At 46.5% G+C, this 22928-nt stretch overlaps 1 protein-coding gene across 1 annotated transcript in view; it reads right to left on the bottom strand.

Annotated features, from left to right (window-relative positions):
- ALDH5F1 (aldehyde dehydrogenase 5F1) overlaps positions 1-22928 on the bottom strand; it is a 266167-nt gene that overhangs the window by 188634 nt on the left and 54605 nt on the right. Inside the window, exon 5 of the mRNA XM_087383488.1 lies at positions 1005-1092. Within this exon, the coding sequence (XP_087239614.1) occupies positions 1005-1092 (88 nt within the window). The remainder of the gene's footprint in view (positions 1-1004; positions 1093-22928) is intronic.

Here is a 22928-nt window from a genome sequence, read left to right as displayed (position 1 = left end):
TTCCGTGCATCGTTACACCAATCATTTTATGATTATCTACATGCGTGAGACTTAGATTGTCCTACTTTCTTGTGATATAATGAGGTTTTTTTATATTTGTAGTAGATTGTCCCTTTCTTTGGGACTTCTCTTTGTAATATAATGATCACTGGTTTTCACCCAAAAAAAAAGGGGGGTGTGTGTGAAGTGCACCCGTGCTATATGTCGCAAATGTTTGGCTTCCAGGGAATCTTTGCTCCATCTTTTTAGAATTGCCCGGTCACCTGTGACTTCTTGCTATTTCTTCAATAGCACCTCCAGGCTCGCTTTATGACTGCTTGCTTTGGCAACCTTTTTTGGATCTTCGGCATTCAGCCACGGACGGTAGAGTTTGATCTTTTTTTCACATGGGTTCAATATTGGGCGCTCTAGACTCTGGAAAGACAGGAACCACAGAGCCTTTACAAAGCCTACTTCTTCCATGTTCTACTATTTCTGGATGTCACTCAGAAATTCCTTTTATGGTTGCATGTCCGTTTGTCAGATAGATTTTGTTGTTTACTTGTCTTACAACGAAATTTCCTGATCTTGTATTTGCTGGTCTCCACTTTGGAGACTGCCTCTTGTACTCTAAAAATACATAAATTTCACACAAAAAAAAGTGTGCACGTGCACCTACGCGCATGTGTGTGTATAAGCGTTGAGGTCTCTACAGGATGCTCATTACTTTGGATACCTTCCTTAGGCCCAGTTGGAAGTTTTTTACTACTGTATATAGTTATGAGTAGTAGCTGTCCCACTCTGGGACAGCTATGAATGTAAATGCTTTCTTAATGCAAAAGTGTGTATAAGTGTTGAATGATTTTAAGAAACACAAAATTTTAAAACCTTCCCTCAATGAACTTGAAGAGCACTAGCCCTCTAAACTCTAACACAGATTTTTGAAACAAGGGCATCCAAGAATCAAGAGGAGAAAATGAAGGCTGGTATACAAGCCTTTGATCCATAGTTTTGAACAGGATTACCTCTCCAAGTGCTTCGGTCAGAGGTTTTCCTTGTTCTAACGTAATTAAACGAGCCAAGTGTTCTTTATTTGCCAAAAGTAAATCATACCTTCAAAAGCAAAATATTCCATGTCAGTTACTTTTGTTCTCTGTTTTTTTTTAATAAGGTAAATGTTTTTATCCATCAAGAAAACAGACCAATAAGAACCCTGGCAATATCATCCTTGGCAAGTATCATAAACCCTGGGAAAAATAACCAACAAACAACCATGGAGCATGCAGTAGACACATTAAATATGTAACATATTTGTGCTGGGGATCCATCATCACAATGGACAATAAAATATCGGTGTATCAGTAATTAACACTAATAGGCATTTATGTTCAGCATATTATACATTGTATTATAAAGCATCAATTAATGGATCATGATCAGAAGATTCATGACATTTAAGATCCAATCATAATTATGGTCATTCTTGTATATAAAAAGCCCCAAGAATGGTGCATGTGGAATTGTTATATGGTAGCTCAAGAAGAATTTTCCATATGATATTACAACATTGAGTCTTAAGAAGTAAAGATTGCCTCAGACCATAAGTTCACTCAAAGAATACAAACCACTATGAAACATCTCTTGCAAAGCCTAGAAAGAAAGAAAGTTAATTAATGTCCACAGGAGACCATAGGTCTATGGGACAACTAAAAACCCCCAAATTAATAAATCTGATTAGGGAGGGAACAAGGCACCTCCCAAGGAGTGCAAAGCAACTCCAAATTATTTTGGGTTACCTACATTGTAGACTGAAATAAGAATGACGTAATCGGCCATACATCAGTTTAAGACTGAGAGTCTTTCAAACTCCACGGTATTTGCCCATTTTCCTTCCTTCCTAGCAGCTCTAACCTTGGCTAGTTCGATTGCTTCTTGTGTCGGTTGCACACATGTTAGTTGCTTTTTGTTAGGAATGCAAAGTAACTCCAAATTATTTGGATTACCTAGATTGTAGACTGAAATAAAAAATATATAATCAGCCATACATCCGTTTAAGAATGAGAGTCTTTTGATTTTGATTTAAACTCCTTCATGAGGGCTATTCCCTCACAATATACTGCCCATTTTCCGTCCTTCCTAGCAGCTCTAACCTTGGCTAGTTCAGTTGCTTTTTGTGTTAGTTGAGCTCATGTGAGTTCTTCCGCTATCCAAGTCTTAGTACCTTTCAGCTTGTATGATTGGCATAGGATCTTGAGACGGAGATCCCTTGAGCTAAATGTGAGAACCACATGTCCATTGGAATTGCGAATATTAGTCACAGAATCCTCGTGATCATCTCCCGCCCATTCAATGCTAGGGGTAGCTGCTTTGATGTTTGCTAAAGTCACACTGTATGAGTCATCAGCTTTGAGCCAACCTTCTTGAAGCCCCCCAATTCTGATCTTCAATGCATTATCTCGTTTGGCTTCGTGCTCCTTGATTTCTACCTGAATATCAGTCTTGCTTGCCTTTGTGTCTACCTCTACAATCAATTCTTTTTTTACTTTTTGTACCTCAGCTTGTATGTGCTCTGGCTAGGCTCAACTGGACCCTCCTGAGCTCGCCTTAGTGTTTGTCTTTGCATATGATATATCCCCTATTACCTGTTTCCGTCTGCCTTTCAATTGTTTCCAGCCCTTTCTTGGATTTTTTATGAAAGTAATCAAATCAGATTTCTCTCTTCCTAGAATATATTTTCTTTTCTTTTTCCTTGTGAGGGCATTGTATGTCTTTTCCAATTGTTTATGCCTGTCTGCATCCAGTATGTATTTCAGCTCTTTGCGCAGTTGTTTACATTCCTCGTCATACCATTTCTTGTGTGGTAACCCTTTGACCTGTTTCTTTTTTCTTGTAGATGCTGCTCCAAATGTTTGTGTGGCTGAGGCAAGTATTGCTTCCTACAGGGCTGTCCATCTAGGGTTGGTTATTGTTCTCAGCTTTGCATCCAAAATGTCTGCATAATCTTGGTGTTTGTCTGGGTCTACTTTGAAACCTCCTACATGTGCTGAAAATTTCTGCTCCCTATGTTCAATGTGTATGTCAAGATCCAACCATATTGGGAGATGGTCCGATTCCGGATATTTCATCCCTATGTTGAAGCTTTTGATAACAGGTATAGTGTCCACATGTACCAAGGCATAATCTAGCACACCCTGTCCTCCGCTAGCTGAGATACACGTCATCTTGTAGGTGTTAGGGAATAATTGCATTCCATTCAAGATTGCCATGTGCAGCCCATTAATCTTGCATCTGAGTGCTCTGCCTTGTGTGTTGATGGTGTCATCCTCGGATGTTCTCTGCCACATAGTGTCCACTTCTATGATTGATTCTTTATCCATTTCATCATGTGTGATGGGCTGAAACTGTAGGTGACCAATTCTTGCATTAAGGTCTCCCATCACTATGACTTGACCCTTTTCTCTGAGTTCAGCCACATCAAGACATAGTGCTTCAAACACATCACTAGGGTCCGTGTCTGCTGTAAAAGGGTGACTCATGGTGAGGTATGTAGCAGCCTGCAAGAAGCTCTATTTTCAGCCACATGTATCTTTTGTATTTGTCCACTTTATGGAGGCTGACTTTTTCTGCCATGTGTTCCTGTATCATGCATGCAACACCTCCTTGTCCTCTTTTCCCCACTTGCCTTTGGTATATTGAGTGCACCACATATCCACGTATCTCTGGGATCTTGCATGTTTCACTTTCCCAAGTCTCTCCTAAAAGGATGATGTCTGCATCGTGAATGAAGGCATTTATACTTACCCCTTTATGCCAAGGAAAACCTCTGCAATTCCAAAACATGACTTGTAGGCATTTGCGTTTCCCATGGGTCGCAAATCCCTATTTTGCATTTTGATCCCCATCTTGTGTTTGGGGCAACTTTCCTTGTCTCATTAGTCCTTCCGTGTATTGTTTTCTTCGCACTTCCTGCTACTTGGGGGTACGGTCTTCACTGACATAGAAAGGTGTGCCTTTGAGATACACTTTACTGCTATCCAAGATAATCTCCCTTTTCGGTGGATCTACTACAGTGCACACAATAGCCCTTTTATTGGGCTTGTCTGGACGTGAGGTCTCGTACGTGTCTTTGAGGACTGAATGTGATGCTATTAACATCCACTGGAGACCAAAAGTTCTATGGGACAGCAAGAAACCCTCTAGTACATCTACTTCAGAGAGGGCACATGGCAGCTCTCATGGAGTGCAAGAGCAACCCCAATTTATTTAGAGTACCTACATAATAGTCTTAAAGAGTAATCAGCCATACATCAGTTTAAGACCGAGAATCTTTTGGTTTTGATTTAAACTCTCTGATTAGGGCTACGCCTTCACGGTAAACTGCCCATTTTCCATCCTTTCTGGCAGCCCTGACTTTAGAGTTGCCTTATTCTTGAGTTGAGCTTGTGTAGGCTCCTAGCTATCCATACTTTGGTACCCTTCAGCTTGTAAGATTGTCGAAGAAGCTTGATCCGCATACCTTTTGACTTCAGTGTAAGGATTGCATGACCTTTATAATGCGTAATAGAAGCTCGCCTAGAGTCGTCATCATCTTGCTCATCATCATCCGTCCATTCAATATTGGGCAAACCTGCTTTGATCTTTGTCAATATTTCACACACTGTGTCCTCTTCATACCGATCTTCTGGGAGTCCCCCTATTCTAATCTTCAATGCATTATCACATCTAGCTTTGTGTTCTTTAATCTCTGCTTGAATATTAGACTTACTTGCTTTGGTGTCCACTTCCACAATCACTCCTTCTTAGCAGTTTGTACTTCAATGTGAACATTTTGACTATAGAGACTAGCTACGGGGTAGGGGGGGATCCTTGCAAGATTTTAGAACCTCGTCGATTACTGCCTGCTTACCAGGCTCTTCTAGAATGTGAAGTCGAGCCTTTACTTCTGCCAGTTCCAATCGTAGCTCTCTCACTGCATGCTGCAGATAAAAAATCTGATCCTGTCGCCCAAGGACGGGTCATTTTGAGCCTTCTTGTTGGTAATTGTGTGCATACGGAGAGGGTGTCATGGCTACAACTGTAGAGTACCAAGTCCTGATGGAGGTTGAAGGAGTTGAGGGAGACTTGGAGAAGAGGGTAGGCCAGTCCATAATTGGCTATCTGTAGAAACACCTAGCTAAACCTAACCCTCGGGTTGGGTTGGGGATTTAGCCCAACTTGGGGTTAGGGTTAGTTTGTTGTCTGAAAAACTGGGGGGAGTGTTGACGACGAGACTAGGGGGGCTGGCGGCTGGCGGCTTGCTCATGTTGCTTCCATGTATTTTCAGCTTGGCTTCTCCCTAGCAGGATCAGCCTTTGCAGTACCAATGATTCACTTGCCACCAGAGTTTGTACTCACAAAGCCCCACTACTGGACACTCGAGTAGTGCGCAGATCTTTTCGTCGTACATGTTTCCTTCATGCAGTATTGGGCACAGAGGGTAGAGATTGAGCCAGTGGCGACCTTGGTTCATCGACGCACGGATACAGATTGCTCTCCCTCAAGACCTTTGGCAAAGTCGCTGAGATCCAGTTTCCTAGAGCAAGCTCCTACGCACAGGTGAGCCTTGTTCGCTTCCGCCCGATCCACATGAGCTTGACAATGGTAAGTTGGAACGTGCATGAGCTTCACGACCGTGGGTGTAGTCAATCGCAATATCTGATGATCCATCAGGAATTGCAATGGGCTTTGGTAGGTAGACTAGCTGACTTCCTCTTGATTCAGGAGCACATATTCTTAGCAAGCAGACATCACACATCAACACCATCTCCTCCCTGGGAGGGGCCCAGAGGTTTGGTCCCCCGCTGTTGGTAGGAGTAGAGGTGTATGCATATCAGTATCCTAGGCGGTGGCCCAAGAGATATTTGCACAAGGCGAGCTCATACCAGATCGCGTAGTGTGGATAGGTCTTCAAGCAGGAGAGGCCCGGATTGGTATCCTGAACGTGTACATACCCGCTTGCAGATAGCACCGTCTGGCTTTTCGACGGTCACTCACAGATTGCCTCCCAAAGGATGCAGTGTCACCAAAAAACATGTTTCGGGGCACCGAAACGCGAAGAAACGTTTCTTAGAAACGTCCAAAACGGGTAGTTAGGGCGAGACATCTGGCTGTCAATACGCTACTTCTATTTCATTATCCCTAGTTTCATTTTCACTTATCCTTAGAAATATTCATTAGTATGTGAATTGTCATCCTAATAATGGATTTAATTATGTGGTTCAATTTTGATCAAAGTATTAAATCTGAACAATCATATTTCCCAATTAGCCCTTGGTCCGCGGCTAATACCATATAGTTAATTCCTCATCATTGGATGATTGGTTGATGGTCAAATATGCATTGTATGACTTGTTGTAATGAGTAAGAGATAATAAGAGTACTAATGGTTGAATAATGAAGCTGCTAGTGAATTTTCTATAATGATGAGAATCTAAAGTTGGAGAATTGCCAAGGTTGACAGTTTAATGTTGCTTTCCTTGGGACTAGCTTGTAATCATGTAGAAGCTGTTACCATGTACCCTCTATGTGTACTTGTTGTGAGAAAATGTGATGCCTATATTATCCCTCCATATATCTATCCTAAGAAAATCATGAGCTATCCCTTGTCCATGTCAAATTCCAAGGTGAGATGATATTTTCTTTTAAGATGAGATGTCTATTGGAATTGATGGTGATCAAATCATCGACATGAAGAGCTACAAACAAGGATGATTTCTATAGTCTTCTTAGTGTTTATTAAAGGTCCACGGAAGGCCATACATGGCCTATGGGACACAAAATCATCCGAAAGGAAAATACATTATCAACGATGCGCCAACTAGGTGGCCTCATCGTAATACCGCTAAGATGCCAAAAATGGCTACAAAAATCCTAGATACAAAATGAAATGAAATAGAGTACCAAAATTGCCTAGATACAAAATGTAAAATATGAAATATGAGGAACATCGTCTTCCCTAAGGGGTCTGTGATCCAAAGAAATGATGGAAGTCATGGCCATCGACCATGCCTCCTGCCATGAGTGTGAAGATCTGGGCAAGTGTCAGATGGGCTGCTGGCGGTGCCAAGTCTCCATGGAGCAATCTCCTCCGAAAATCTGCCATCATCCTCCGTCGTCTAGAAATAAAGCGACGGGTACGGCCTCTGTGTAAGATCATCCTGCGGTGCTTCCGGATCATGTCATATGTACATCCTCGGGGTGGAACCATCGGTGCTCTCTGGCAAGATGGGCTATCTCTGTGCTCATGGTCCTGCGCCTCGTCCTGCTCCTCATGAATAACCAGGTCTCTGGCAGGGATGCGACGGTGCTCTCTGAGGAATCTCTCTCTGTATCTGGTGATCTCCCTGATGAACAACGCTAAGCAATACTGATCCTCATACTCCATAATCCGAGAGAGAGGTCCAAATCCGTGCCCAAATAAACAGTGAAATCTGCCACGGATCTCATAATATAAAGGGCATCTGCAAACAAAGTGCTCCTCAGTCTCCACCTCCCCCATAGTGCAACAAGGGCATATCCTAGTCTCTCGCCTGGGTCTATGTCCGGTAGCTGTACGACGCATCCTGCCGGCCTCAACGTCTAATCTGTGGGAAGATACCCTGAGCTAGCCCAAGGCAATCCTGAGTGAGTGCGACATATGAACGCCGATATATCCTGGGGATATGATGAAGCCATCCTCTGAAATCCTGAGAAAATGGTCACGATATGTGGCCATCTTCGTAGGAAGCTCCGTGGGATGAACCCAAGTGCGAAACGTGTGTAGCTGCAACAAATCTGCCCTGATAACCTGGCTGAGCTCATGTCGAGTGAGAGGGAGGCGAGGGGCATCTATGCTGTATCGAAATGGTGGCAGCCTATCCATATCCAAGCCCAGCGAGGTGAGCCATGTGGAGAGTGTGTGGTACCAACAAAAAGTATGACCTCTCTCCGCTAACATCTGCGAGGATGTCAGTGCTAGCCACGGTAATCGTGCTCTGCCTGCTGCTGAGTCTCCGAGCGCCCTGATCCTATGCAAGTACGTAACTGACTGAAATGCTGCATCTAGCGCTAGGGGTGTAGCTCCGAACTCTGCGAACGTAATCTGATGCGGTACCGTGGGCTTCGCTCTGATCAATCTGGAGAACATGATGATCTGTAACCTCTCTACTCGTCTCCAATCTGCAACCCTGAGATCTCCTGCCCAAAAGGGGCTAGCATACATGACTGCAGGTCTCACCAGCGTATCGAAAAGTAAGGACTTCGTGTCGGGATGCTGAAAATGTGACTGTGCACAATGCCTCTCGAGAAGAGCCAAGGCGGCATACCCTCTACTGATCCTATCTCGTGCTGCATGCGTCATGGTGAAGACTGGACCTCTAAATGTGGCACCCAAATATGTATACTCCCTAACTAGCTCCACCTCCTGCCCATCAAATGTGAAAGAGAACTCGCCTCTCCTATAAACCTGGTATGACGTGTTGAAGACCATGACTTTGGTCTTCCCAAGGTTTACAGACAACCCTCTGTCCTGACAAAAGCTGTGGAGTGCATGGAGATGTGCCTGTAAACCCTGCTGGGAGGAAGAAATAAGAACCACGTGATCTGCATAGAGGAGAATCGGTATCATGGATCCTGCCAGTAAAGAACCTGTACCACCCATCGTCTGTATGTACATTTCTAACTCATCGATATAGAGACCAAAGAGTGTCGGAGACAAAGGACACCCCTGCTTCACCCCTATCGTACTGCGTACTTCCGCCGACAGCCCCGCCCGTGTCCTGACTCTACCTGTGACTCTCTCATACAAGGCCATGATCGCCCATTGAATCTCCCCATTGAATCCCAAGTCACGAAGTCGCTGGAAGAGTCTGAAACGCGGCACAGTGTCAAATGCCTTTCTGAAGTCCACGAAGCAACAATAGAGCCGTTGCTTACGTGACTTCGCCTCCTCAATCAAAGCCCTGAGTGTGAAGATATGATCTAGAGTCGAGTGCTCTGCACGAAATCCTGCCTGCCCTCTAGCTCTCATGCCTGTTGCCTCGGCATGGTCATTTATATGTCCTTCTAGAATGGTCGCATAAATCTTGGCCATGACATGGCCAATCATAATGGTCCTGTAGTTCGACGCCTCCAAAGGATCCCCCGACTTGTGTATGGGTACTATGGTATTTTCTAGCCAACTAGGTGGAAGACCTGTACAAATGGACTCGTTAAAAAGACGGGAGAGGACTGTAGCTAAGGCATCAATCCCATGGATTACATACTCCGCTTGCAATCCATCATGGTCCTTAGCTCTCCCAGTCTTCAAACGATGAGCTGCTGCTCGGACACTATTGGATGAGAATAAGGCAGAGGAGGTGGGTCTAGGCACATGGGATAAGTCGATCTGTGGCTGGTCTGGAATATCATATAAAGTGGAAGTATAGGCAAGCCAAACCTGCGGGTCTGTAAGAGGAGTTTGGGATTTCAAGCGAAGGAATTTCTTCCAGAATTCCTTGGAATCACAGCTGAAAAGTAAACTTCTCAGCTCCTCCTCATTCCGGGCTAGAAATTGGCACTTTTTGCGTCGCACCAAACGCTTGTAACTCTTCTTGGTCTCAATGAGGAGGGGAGACTTCTCCTGTGTCTCAAGGCGAAGCTTCCTGCGGAGAGAGAGAGAGAGAGAGAGAGAGAGAGTTTATTAAAGTCTTCGAAAGACCAATGGATCTATGAGACTGTGAAAAACCTAGTACAAACAAGCTGTGGTGGTGGAGCTACTAAACGAGCATCCACACCAATCCAAATGCAAAAAATGCAGAATGTCAGTACTAAATCATAAGTACAACATAGTCATGTCGGTAGTCGACTATCTCATCATCATCATCATCACCATCAGCACATCACGGTGGGTGAGGCAATCGGGGCATGAAATCAGCGATAGAGTGCTGTCAGCCACTCAAAGGTGCAGCCTTGGCATGTCTCCTAGTCATAGCTCTGCGTCTAACCAGGGCTACTATGACCCCCGTTAGGCGTGACCCGACTCTAAATAGGGAGGGGATGTCCCCAAGTGTGATCTGTGTGTCAACCCTCTATCTGAGCTGTCGGGTCACAAGCTCCAAGTCAAAGTCATGTCGAGGCCTCATCCCGTGGGTGTCCATGTGATCTAGCTAGAAAAACTCCGTGATAGAGCTTTGAGAGAGATCAGCCAAGGAAAAAGTCTGCTCCTGTCTTCGTGCTCGAAGTATCCTCTCGTGGTGTCTGAGTGCCTCATGAATGAAACCTGATGGGTCTATGAGACTCAGTGTAATCTATGTGTCAACCCTCTATCTGAGTTGTCGGGTCATTGGCTATAGGTCACGGTCATGTCAAGGCCTCGTCTCGTGGAAGGCCATGTGATCTGGCTGAAAAAACTTCGTGATAGATCTCTGAGAGAAATCAGCCAAGAAAAAACTCTGCTCTTGTCTCCGCCGAGTACCTCATGAATGAAGTTCTGCCAAACATCATTGGTCTAGGTAGGAGAGGAATTGGGCCAAAATCCCATAGCTATGTCTGAAGAGGCAGTAGAAACGCCCTTGGATCTCATAGTAAACAGCACACCTGAAGATGAAGTGTTCCTCTGACTCAACCTCCTGCATGTCACATAATGTGCATATGTGCCTCTCCCTGGGTAGTCGCTCTGCTCTGCCGCTCTCGATACGAAGTCTATGTGAAGAGACCCGGAACTGCCCAATAGAGATCCTCTATGAGTGGGGTAAGTAGATCTGTGTGTATCCTAGGGGGTCAATGAAACCCTCCTCTATGATATGTAAGCAGTGATCTCTGTAGAAGCTAAACTTCACTGGTTCACTCAGTCCCGACCAGGTCCGGAATGTGTGTAGCTGTAAGAGATCCTCACAGATAACCTGGTTGACCTCGTGTGATAGGAGGGGAGAAAACGGAGTATCCATGCTGTATTGGAAGGGAGGTAGTCTATCCATGTGAGCACAAGTCGCTCAAACCATCTCTCTGTGCGTGCATACCAAAAAGTAGCTCATACAAGCCGCTATGGGCTTAAGCAAAAAGCTCACTAAGGCCCTTGCTGAAAGCTAAAGTGCTAGACTAGTGAACAAAATAGTAGATATACCTAGATGAGTCCAGGCACATGCCCAAACTCATCCTCTAAAAACACAGCATAGTGCAGTTTCAATCTCATGATAGTCACTAACGGATGCTTGTTGCTGCAGATGTTGGCAATTGGTTAACTAGAGAGGGGTTTTTTTGAAGTGATAATGGCTGATGAAGAGCACAGACAGGTTTTGCTGCAGCACTCCGAGTTTTTCTATGGCCAGCAGATGGTCCATGTATTGCCTTGGTCTCCTACCAAGGATTATCAGGCATTGATTTGGCATCGCTGCCTTGTATGGGTAGAAGTTGTAGAGTTTCCTCAGTGCATGGCTTCTCTATTGCCAAAAATTGCAGCCTCTCTTGGTAAGGTAGTTTGTCCACCGAGACCAAATGGCAATTCGAATCGCTTTTGTATTTTGTGGGACACAGATAATCCCACACCAGCTTCTTATTCAGTTACTGTCAATAATCTTTCCATGGGCAGTGCTTTCTACAAGCTGAAATGGGGGCTGTTTGCAGGTGCTTGCTTTGAATGCAAGCAATTCGGGCATATGGCTTCACAGCGCCCTTCCCGAGCTCCCAGTATGCCAGTGCAAGCTGAAATGGTTCCGCCTCAGAGTAAGAATGCCAATGCCTCTTCTGTAGTCAAAAACAAAGGGGTAAAACAGTTTTTTTCTCTTCAAGACAAAGACAAAGCCTCGGCTCTCTCGAATGCTACTGCTCCTCTTCCTAGAAAGTGGAAACTTTTGTGGATGTATATCAGACAACTGCAGCCACACATAGTGGCTTTGCAGAAACATAATCAGCACATGTATGCTGGTCACACAGAACATTTTCCTGGTTATGATATTTTCTATGCTGGAGAGCACTCTTTCTCTAAAGTGGCTTTTTTCATAAGGCATGATCTTCAGCCCATTGTGGCTCTCAATGATCGCCATGGTAGCTGGATTATTATGCAATACCTGGTTCAAGCAGAAATATTTGAATTTGCATCGGTTTATGCCTCTCAATCTTCCAATGATCGAGCGCTGATTTGGGATGCCATGCATAATTATCCGTGGAGACACTATGCATTCATCTCTGGTGATACCAACAATGCTCCGCAACCGGGAGATAATACTTCAAGCCACACTCATATGTTGTCTGACTTTTTGGTTCAGTTGTGTTTGGTGGATCTCTAGAAGGAATTACAGCCCACGCTCCAGGGCTATACCTTTCAACACAATGCTCAATCTTCCTATCAGGCACACCTGGACAGATGCTATCAGGTTGATCCGCAGCATTGTGATGCCTTTACTTGTCAACTTTGGATTGATCATGCCTTCATGTATTCTGATCATGCACCTCTTTAGTTGAGGCTCTGCATGCATGACTTTCCTGATGACAGATTGCCTTGCAGAAGGCTTTTGTTGGTGAATAACAGTTATCTGGAACATGTTGATTTTCAAGCTATGGTTTCTGATGCCATTCAGCCCCTCTCTTCTCATGTGTTTTTTGATCTGGATTATGCATGGCAGGCTTTTGTTGCTCGAATGCAAGTTGTGATTCAGGATTATGGTAAATTATTTATGCGAGCCACACAGGAGACTGTTGTGCATGCTAAACTCACTTGCTAGACTCTGACTAAGCTTAGTCACCTCCAGCCTTTGTCTTCTGATGAAAGCACGCACTTATGTCAGGCCAAATTCTGTCTCCAATCAAATGATCGAAGAAAGCTTGCTAAATGGGTAACCCGATCTCGACGAAGGGCATTTTTGGATCAAGGCTGCTCTTCGAAGCAATTTTTCAAAAGTTTGCATTACAAACGACAGGCTGCAAATATTTGTCGGCCCGGATGCCTCATGGTTCTTGGTCTTCATCTCGCTCTAAACTTGCTGATTTTTGTGTGCAGCACTTCTCCTCCCATTTTGGGCATGTGGACTTTCCTTCTCTTGAGATTTTGTCTGCACGTCAGCTTCTTTTACAACTTGTCCATCCAATTCTTTCTCAAGCTGAGGGTTTGGAGCTCAAACTTCCGTTCACTGAAAGGTAACTGTCAGATGCAATTAAATCCAGTGGTCCGACCACCTCGACATCGACCCCAAGCAGACAGCTGTTTGTGGCCCATCTCCCCTCTTCATAAGTATACGCATTATCTCTTGGAACGTCAACGGGTTCCACTCATCAGGAACCCGCGGCCCCAGGAAGATGGTGCTCAGACAGGAGCTCCAGCCAGCCTTGGTGGGAAGGGTAGATGTGCTCCTATTGCAGAAACACAAGCTTTCGGCTTCTCAGACCAGTAAGTGTGGGAAGGTCCTCACAGGACGCTCCCACACCTACTAGGAACCTTCGATTGGCGAGCAGGGGAGGAGCGGGGGTGTCTGTACCTCCATCGACGCTTCTCTAGTTCAGCATGTGTGTGGTTTTGGCACCTTGATCCCAGGACGAGCGCTTTGGGTGGGCTTGAATATTGAGCGATCTCGCATCGGCATCCTCAATATCTATGCCCCGACCGGCCTCAGACGGAGAGCCGCTTTCTGGAGCTCTTTGACAAACTTATTGCCAGAGATGGATTCTTGGATTGTAGGAGGGGACTTCAATAACCTTGAGACTTTAGAGGATTAGCAGGGACGGGGCCCAGAGTTCCTCGGTATAGCTAAGGCGGAGCAGGCGGATTGGGACTCCTTCTTGTTCGCTGTGGGCGGTCGAGACAGTTGGAGGGAGCCTTCCTTTTGCAGATGGACAGGGAGTTTGGACTTCTCTTGGGGTTACATGAGGGAGGGAGGCAGACATCTGGAGCGGTTGGACCGTTTCTATGTCAGCAATTGGGCGCTAGGCAGAGGTGGAGAGTCAGGAGTGGTTCCAGGGACGACCCTCTCTGACCATGCCCCAGTCATCCTAGTCCTGGACTCAGCCTCTCACTCCTTTCCTCCACACTCGTGCCGGATCCCAGACTCCATCTACTCCAGAGGAGCGGTTTGCAGCAGGATAGTGGACCTATGGGAGCAGGATTGGGAACCCATGGGGGATATGGCAGCTCAGGTAGCTCAGGTTCTTGCCAAGTCTAGCCTCATCTGTCAGCAGGAGGCAATTCGGGTCAGGCAACAGTGGTGGGCGAAGGGGAGGGGTCTCAGACGAGATCTTGCCTCGATACAGCGGATGCAGCAGTCTTCTCCAGGCTCTGAGAAGCTCAGACGACAGGAGGTTAGAGCCCGAGCCATGCTAGAGGAGATCACCCAGCGATGCTCAGAGTTCTCGTTTCATGCTTCCAAGTCCTTTTGGGCTAGGAAAGGCGACAGGATGTGCAAAGAGTTCTTCAAGACTCATGGCTAGAGGTCAACAAGGGAACAACTCCGATCTCTTATAGCGCAGGATGGTAGTGTCAGGACAGATCCAGACGAGGGACTTGGCGATAGATTTCTACAGATCCCTGTTCCAGCAAGAGCCCCCAGACCCTCGTGCTCGCCGTTGCAGGGAGGAGGTGTGGAGGTATACATCGTCGCTCGTGCAGCCTAGCATAAGTGAAACCCTTCTCGCCCCTTTCACCGTGGCAGAGATGCAGGATGCGGTGAGCGCTATTGATGGGCAGAAATGCCCAAGTGAGGATGGGCTCTCTAGAGCTTTCTTCACCACCTTCTAGGAGCAGGTCCACCAGCCCTTGCTCGTAGCCTTCCAACATATCTTCTCCAGCGGACAGATGCTAGAGCGCCTTGCGACAGGCTTGATTTGCCTCATCTCCAAAGGGGGGGACCATCAGGAGATCAAACAGTGGCGCCCCATCACCCTCGTCCCGACTGCCTATAAAATCCTCGCCAAGATGATCAGTAGCCGCATCTGCCCCCTGCTACATAACTTGATCCATGACACCCAGACTGGTTTTGTCCAAGATCGCAGCATTTTGGACAACATTTTCACATTCTCAGAGGCGACGGAGTGGGCCCAGCACATTGGCCAGCACCTTGCCATACTCCTTCTTGACTTTGAGAAGGCGTACAACAGGGTAGACCGGTCCTTCTTGGAAGGTACACTCTCTCGGTTCGGTTTCCTGGATGAGTGGATCAGAGGTATTGCTAGTCTCTACAGATCGGCCTCCAGCCGGGTTATCATCAGCGGCAAGATGGGGGAGAGATTCACCCTCGAGCGCTCGGTGCGTCAGGGCTGCCCGCTTGCGCCCTACCTCTTCCTATTTTTTGCGGAGGCCATGACTCACTTCCTACGAGCCCGTACCACTGGTCTCCAAGGGATGCGCCTCCCTATTCAGGACGATGCATAACTTCTAGACTCCGAGTATGCAGACGACATGGCCCTGTATGTGCAGGATGATATCAAGTCACTGGAGCGAGTGAGACTGTCTTTAGAGGTTTTTTGCCTAGCCGCTGGGGCAAAAATCAACTGGCATAAGTCAGTTGGTTTTCTTACGGATCCGGGAGCCAGCTCACAGTGGGATATTTTCCTGGGGTTTCGCTGGATCCCCAGAGGACAAACGACACGTTACTTCGGATTCCAGGTAGGTCTGGATATCACGCCGGCTCAGCAGTTCTTACCGGTCCTAGTCTCCATACGACGGAAGCTAGCCTTCTGGAGCACGGCTCGGCTATCTTTGGCAGGCAGGGCCCTTGTGGTCAATCAGGTCCTTCTTGCCACCGCTTGGTACGTGGCATCTTGCTAGTGTTTCTCGAGATCGTGTGTAGCCCAGCTGAGGAGACTGGTGCGGAACTTTCTTTGGTCTGGCTCAGATGGTTCTAGCACCACCAGAGCCCGGGTCGCCTGGCAGACGGTCATTCTCCCCCAGACAGAGGGCAGTCTTGGCATCATAGATCCAGAACTGCAGAGTCAGGCATTACTTGGCAAGTTAGTCATTCGCGGTCTGACCCCAGGAGGGCAGACGTGGAAGTTCTTGCTTCAGCATGGTCTCTTAGCGAGGGCTGCACCCGAGCTAGGACCGGTCACTTGGGGAGCCGTTTGCAAGTGTAGCACCGAGATGGGACATCACTTGGCTTATGAGTTCTCTAGGCAGGATCCAGTTTTCTTCATGACACAGGCCACCTGGGCATACATGGACAGCTTTCCTTGGCATCTGACAGAGACAGATGCAGGAGCGATGACTCGGCACCCAGTTTGGAAGATCATAGGGAGTATTGTAGGCTGGCATATCTGGACTTCTAGATGCACGCAGACCTTAGGAGATCAGGCTTCTTCTGCCACCCAGACCCTAGCGAACATTTGGAGCACAATCATTCACACGCTCAAGAGTCAGTGGGATCAGATTCAGGGGGAGTCCTGGGCAGGGAAGGAGAAGAGACGGCGCTTCCTTCACGACTGGGACCATCAAGAGCTATTCTTCCAGCACTCTGCTCAGAGTCTTCAGTGGCATTACTCCCCCCCCACCGTGGCTGTTTGTCCACACTCAGATGATTATGCCCTGAGAGGCTTGTAATTAGTATTTTGTTACCACGGGCTGTATCCGTTTTGTGATTACAGCCCGTTGGCCTTTAGGCCCTCTTGTACTCTCATTTTCAAGCAATATAACTAGCACTACTTTTTGCGCAAAAAAAAAAAAAAAAATCCTGTGGTAGATGGAAATCTCCAAGATGGGATGGCCTAACTGTTGAATTCTTTCTTGCTTTCTGGGATAGCTTCAAATCCCCTCTGCTGCAAATGGCTAATTCAGCTTGGGGGGTAAGGGACTGGTAAAGCTCCTTCCTAAGAAGCAGATTTCTGATTTTGTCACTGATTGGAGACCAATCTGGCAAGATCATAGCTAAAATGCTTGTTGACCGTATCAAAGGCTATCTGCATGATGGGCTGTATCCTTCTCAATATGGCTTTGTTCCTTGTACGCATATCATGGACAATATTGCCAATGCTTATGTTGGGATTGAATATGCCAAGTACACGCAGCAAGATGTTTCTCTCTTACATATTGACATTGCCAAAGCTTTTGACACAGTTCAATGGGAGTTCATCTCGCAAACAATGCAAGCCTTGGGCTTTGGAATAAAAATGCAATAGGTTATTTATTGGCTCTACAGGGATAGCAATGCTCCTTGTATTCTTTCTAAAGACATCTCTGAAGAATGGACTCTTCGTAGTTTGGTTCGTCAAGGATGTCCCCTTAGTGCCTTACTGTATGCTATTGCTACTCATCCTATGCTGCAATACATTGATCATCTAGTGGCTACAGATTCTCTCCATGGTTTGGAACTGGATGAAAATCGCAGCATGGTTGCTAAGGCCTATGCTGATGATTCTTTCTTTATTCCAAGGAATACTCCACCTGATCTTTCTGCTTTGATGCAAGCCCTTTCAGTTTATGGTTTGGTTGCTCTTCCAAGCAATTCTTTAAAAGTTTGCATTACAAAAGACAGGCTGCTAATATTTGTCGGATCCGGATGCCTCATGGTTCTTGGTCCTCATCTCGCTCAGAGCTTGCTGCTTCCTAAGGTTGTGTCTGCCCGCCAAATGCTGCTGCAATTTATGCAAGTTGATCAGCCTTGGGCTGTTATGATTCGCTCTCTGTTACAACAAATCAATACTTCTACCTTTGGTCACTAGCAACCACTCAGTGGGACTTCTTACTTGGTTGCTTTGATGGTACATTGCATGTTGCCCTTTGGTCTCTAGCTTTCTTCTTGATTGGAAGCACGTCCTTTCTCACTTGGAATGGCATGGCTGCGATTCTCTGATAAGAAATTCCTTGAGGGCTGAAATCATTCACTGGTCAAAAGCCTTTCAGCCTCCGCTCGCTTTACAGGAACCTAGACGTTCCTATTTTATTACTTTCAAAGGAATTACTTCTGTTGCGGATGCCATTCATGATGATGGAACTATTTTGCCTTTTTCTCTCGCAGCCACATGATATGGCTTGGGATCTCATTATCGTCCTCTATGGCAAAAAATTACTTGTATGCTTTCACCTTTTGTCCCAATTCCTCCTTTGGAACTTTGGGATAGGCTGGAGGATTGGATCTTGACTTCCCAAGAGTCTTCCTTTCGTCCTTTGAGACCATCTCAGCTTACAGTGCCTGCATTTTATAAAATCCTTTTGCCTCAGTCTTGGGCTTCAGATAAGGCTAATTCTATTTGGCGAATGCATCGGCTAGCTAAGTGGTGGAGAAAAGAGACTAAGGCAACTTTGGGCATATAAAGTTCCTCTTCGGCAACAGGTCTTTTTTTGGAGAGTTATTCTGGGGGTTTTTCCATCTGGCCAACTACTGGCACGTAGACACATTGCTCTTGTTGTTTGTTGCAGATGTTTGGCTTCTCAGGAGACTGTGCGTCATTTGTTCTGGTTTTGCCCATCCTCCCATGAGTTCCTGGATTTTCTTCGACAGCGGTTGAGAACGAGATTCCCGACTCCTTTTGGAAAATTCTTCTAGCTCTTTGGTTTTCATCCGCCCACTCAGGAGTTTGATATTTTCTTTGTTTGGGTTCATTATTGGGCACTTTGGACTTTGTGGATAAACAGGAATTGTAAAGTCTTTGGTGATCCAACATTTTCTTTATTTGATTTCTTCAAGTGTTCTTTCCAGCAATCTTCTTTATACTGCTTGCAAACTCGCTACATCGATCATGATGTATATTTAGCATATACAGAGATTTTCAGCTGATGTAATTTCTAGCTCCTCGCTTTGAGGTGGCTTTTCTTGCAATATCAACAATCATGGCTTTCACTAAAAAATGTGTGCGCACACGTGCGTGCGTGTGACCCGACTTTCTCAGCTTACTCTTTCTTCAGGGACTCTTTGCAACAATCATTTTATGATTCTTTGCAAACAAAGTCTCTAGATCAGGATGTATATTTGTCATATATTGACATCTTTGCTTGATGTATTTTGAGCATATCCTGCTTTGGGATGCTCATCTTGTAATATAAAAGCAACAATATTTTCACCCAAAAAAAAAGAAAGTGTGTGCATGTGCGCGTGTGTGCTGCAAAGAGTGCCTGAAGAAAGAGAAAAGTGAAAAAGTTGGATCACCAATGACATGATTTTTGTCCTTCCATAGAGTCCAGAGAGCCCAATAGCGGACCCATCTGAAAAATAAGTCAAACTCCCGTCTAGGTGGGTGAATCCTGTTATGATCGTCTACAAACTCAGTATATAGACTATGATGTATGCCTGTCATATATTGAGATCTTCTCTTGATGTATTTAGGTACTTCCCTTTTTTTTGGGATAGTGTCTCTGTAATATAATGCAAAAGAAATTTCACTTTTAGAGAGAGAGAGAGAGAAAGAAAGAAAGAAAGAAAGTGTATTATTGTCCACTAAAGGCCAAAATGGGCCCATGGGACATCAAGAACTCTGCATACAAGATAGCACAAAATCAACGTGCCACAAAGAAGAGGCATCGTCGAATATCATCTAAGTGCTACGCAATACAATGCAAGTGAAAGTACATAATGTCAAATCTGAGCCTAAATGCAAAGTAAACTAGATGCAAGGAAACCGCCCCTAGGTGCAAAATGGGGGGATGAGTACAATATGCCAATGCAAAGATACAAGTCCAGGTGTCACGGAGTCTGAGAACCAAAATAATACTGGAAATCCTGTCCATCGACTCTGCCTCCTGCTATGAGAGTACAATCTGAGCAAAGGTGAGGTGAGCGGCTGGTGGGGCGAGATCTCCATGAGTAAGTCTCCTCCGAAAAGCTGCCATCATCCTGGATAGTCTGGAGATGAAGCGACGAGTACGTCCCCTATGTAACAAGATCCTGCGGCGTCTACAAACCATCTCATATGTACATCCACAGGGTGGAGGCATGTGTCCTGTGTGAGCTCTGACCTCCTCGTGCTCCTCCTGGTCTCTGTCCTCTGGTATAGCGTGTGCCTGAGCTCTATCAGGCTGGGCTCTATCACGCTCCGGTCTGTGTTGATGGTCTCTGAGGTAGTCTCGTCGAAGCATAGTGGCCTCCCTGACATAAAGAGCTAGGCAATGCTGATCCTCGTAGTCCATCACTCGTGAGAGAGGTCCAAAGCCATCCGTGAAGAGACAGTGGAATCTACCTCTGAGCTCATAATATAGCGGGCATCTGCAAATGAAGTGCTCCTCTGACTCCACCTCTCCCATGGTGCAACAAGGGCAGATCCTGGTCTCTCGACCTGGTTGCCGTCCATCCTCCATGCGTCGCATCCTACCAGCCTCTATCTCGAGCTGATGCGAAGAGACTCTAAGCTGGCCAAGGGCAATCCTCAGTGAGTGGGACATGTGGATACCTGTATAGCCTGGTGGAATGACAAATCCATCCTCTGAGATCCGAAGGAAGTGGTCACGATATGTGGCCATCTTCGTCGGAAGCTGCGTGGGATAAATCCAAGTGCGATACGTATGAAGCTGCAGCAAGTCTGCTCTCGTGACCTGGCTAAGCTCGTGGCGAGTCAACTCGAGATGAGGGGCATCTATGCTGTATCGGAAGGGAGGCAGTCTATCCATGTCTAGTCCAAGAGATGTGAGCCACCTAGTGAGTCTGAAGTACCAGCAGTATCGGGCCCCAGATCGTGCCAACTCCATAGAAGATGCAAGTGCTAACCATGGCAACCGAGCTCTGCCTGCTGCTGAGTCTCCAAACTCCCTAACCCTATGCAAATACATGACCGACTGAAACGCTGCATCCAATGCAAGGGGAGTAGCTCCAAACTCTGCTAGCATGATCTCGTGCGGAACTGTAGCCTTAGCCCTAATGAGCCGAGAGAACATGATGATCTGTAACCTCTCTACTCGTCTCCAATCTGCAGCGCCGAGGTCTCCTGCCCAGAAAGGAGCTGCATACATCGCAGCTGGTCTCACCAATGTATCAAAAAGCAAGGATTTCGTATCGGGATGCTGAAAGTGGGACTGAAAACACTGACGCTCAAGATGAGCCAACGAAGCATACCCTTTACTAATCCTATCTCGTGCTGCATATGTCATGGTGAAAACCGGTCCCCTGAAAACTGCCCCCAAATAAGTGTACTCTCTAACAAGCTCAATGGGCTGTCCGTCATATGTGAAGCAAAACTCATCCGTGCTATAAATACGATCAGAGGTGTTGAAAACCATAACCTTGGTCTTGCCAAGGTTTACGGTCAACCCCCTGTCCTGGCAAAACCTGTGGAGTGCCTCAATATGTGCCTGGAGGCCCTGAGCAGTAGAGGAAATGAGAACCACATCGTCCGCATACAGGAGGATAGGAATGGAGGATCCTGAGAGAGTAGAGCCCACACCGCCTGTCATCTGTATAAACATCTCTAGCTCATCAATATATAATCCAAAGAGAGTAGGAGAGAGCGGGCAACCCTGCTTCACCCCAATCGTGCTGCATACCTCCTCTGAGAGCCCCTCACGTGTCCGAACCCGACCAGTGACCCTCTCATACAAAGCCATGATAGCCCACTGTATCTCTCCACTGAAGCCCATCTGGCGAATCCTCTGAAACAATCTGAATCGCGGAACTGTGTCAAATGCCTTCCTGAAGTCCACGAAGCAACAATAAAGCCGTTGCCTTCGTGACTTCCCCTCCTCTACCAGTGCCCTGAGTGTGAGGATGTGGTCAAGTGTCGAATGATCCCTGCGAAATCCAGCCTGCCCTCTGGCTCTGAGTCCTGTCATCTCGGCATGGTCATTTATACAGCTTTCCAAAACTGATGCATAGATCTTGGCCATAACGTGGCCAATCATGATGGTCCTGTGATTCGACGGCTCCATAGGGTCCCCCGACTTGTGGATAGGTACTATGGTATTGCCTAACCAAGACTGTGGTAGGCCTGTACAAACAGACTCATTGAAGAGACGAGAAAGAATAAAATCTAAGGCATCAATCCCATGGATTACATACTCCGCTTGAAATCCATCATGATCCTTAGCTCTCCCGTTCTTCAATCGGTGGACTGCTGCACGGACACTCTCTGGTGTGAAGAGACTAGATGAAGCTGGCCTAGGGGAATGGGATAAATCGATGGCTGGCTGATCTGGAACATCGTATAGAGCTGAAGTGTATGCAGACCAGACACGTGGATCTGTGAGGGGGCTCTAAGACTTCGAGCGGAGGAATTTTCTCCAGAATTCCTTGGAGTCACAGCTGAAAAGCAAGCTTCTCAGCTCCTCCTCATTCCGGGCTAGAAATTGGCGTTTCTTGCGCCTAACCAACCACTTGTAGTCTCTCTTGGTTTCGGCAAGGAGGGGAGACTTCTCCTTGGTCTCAAGGTGAAGTTTCCTGCGGAGTTCCTTACACTCCTCGTCATACCAACCGTTGCAAGGAACAAGACCAACCGGTGGGGGACTAGACGAATGACATGTGGCAGGGAACGACATGTGAGCGGCAGAAACGAGTGAAGTATGTACAAGTTCCCACCGGTCCTGCGTGGATGGTAGAGCATCTAATAGATGAGGACGGAGTAGGCGGCTGAGGTTCTGGCTATATACATCATCGAACTGGTGGTCGAAATGAACCTCGTAATAGGGTTGGCGGTCATGATAACGAGGGGGGGGTGGGTCATGGGAGACATTAGTCAAAGTAAAGTGGATGAGTTCATGGTCGACAGAGGGCATGAAGGGGCTAACAGTAAGGCTATGGATGGAAGGGACTAGAGTCGGGGGACCTATGATGTAGTCGATCACGCTAGTACCACGCCCAGAAGCACAAGAGAATGTAGGCATGGAAGACTGTGGCCACCTGGACAAGCCATTATAAATGACCATACTGTGCGAGGTGAGGAGCTCCAGTAACTGACGTCCCTGATCTGTGGGCTGTACTGTGCAATCTGATGAAGTCCGACAGAGGCTATCATCGTGAAATGCTGGGAGTATGACCGGATCCTCCATGAAGTCATAAGTGAGGGCCTGTCTGTGTGAGGTCCTCGCGTTGAAGTCTCCTAAAAGGATGACTTCTCCG

Source organism: Dipteris shenzhenensis, chromosome 13, assembly GCF_047967505.1.
Source record: "Dipteris shenzhenensis isolate YYH24624 ecotype China chromosome 13, Dip_SZ_1.0, whole genome shotgun sequence".
In the NCBI taxonomy this organism is placed as follows: Eukaryota; Viridiplantae; Streptophyta; class Polypodiopsida; order Gleicheniales; family Dipteridaceae; genus Dipteris; species Dipteris shenzhenensis.
Note: the sequence above shows the minus strand (reverse complement) of the source record. Positions and strands in the feature narration are given on the sequence as shown.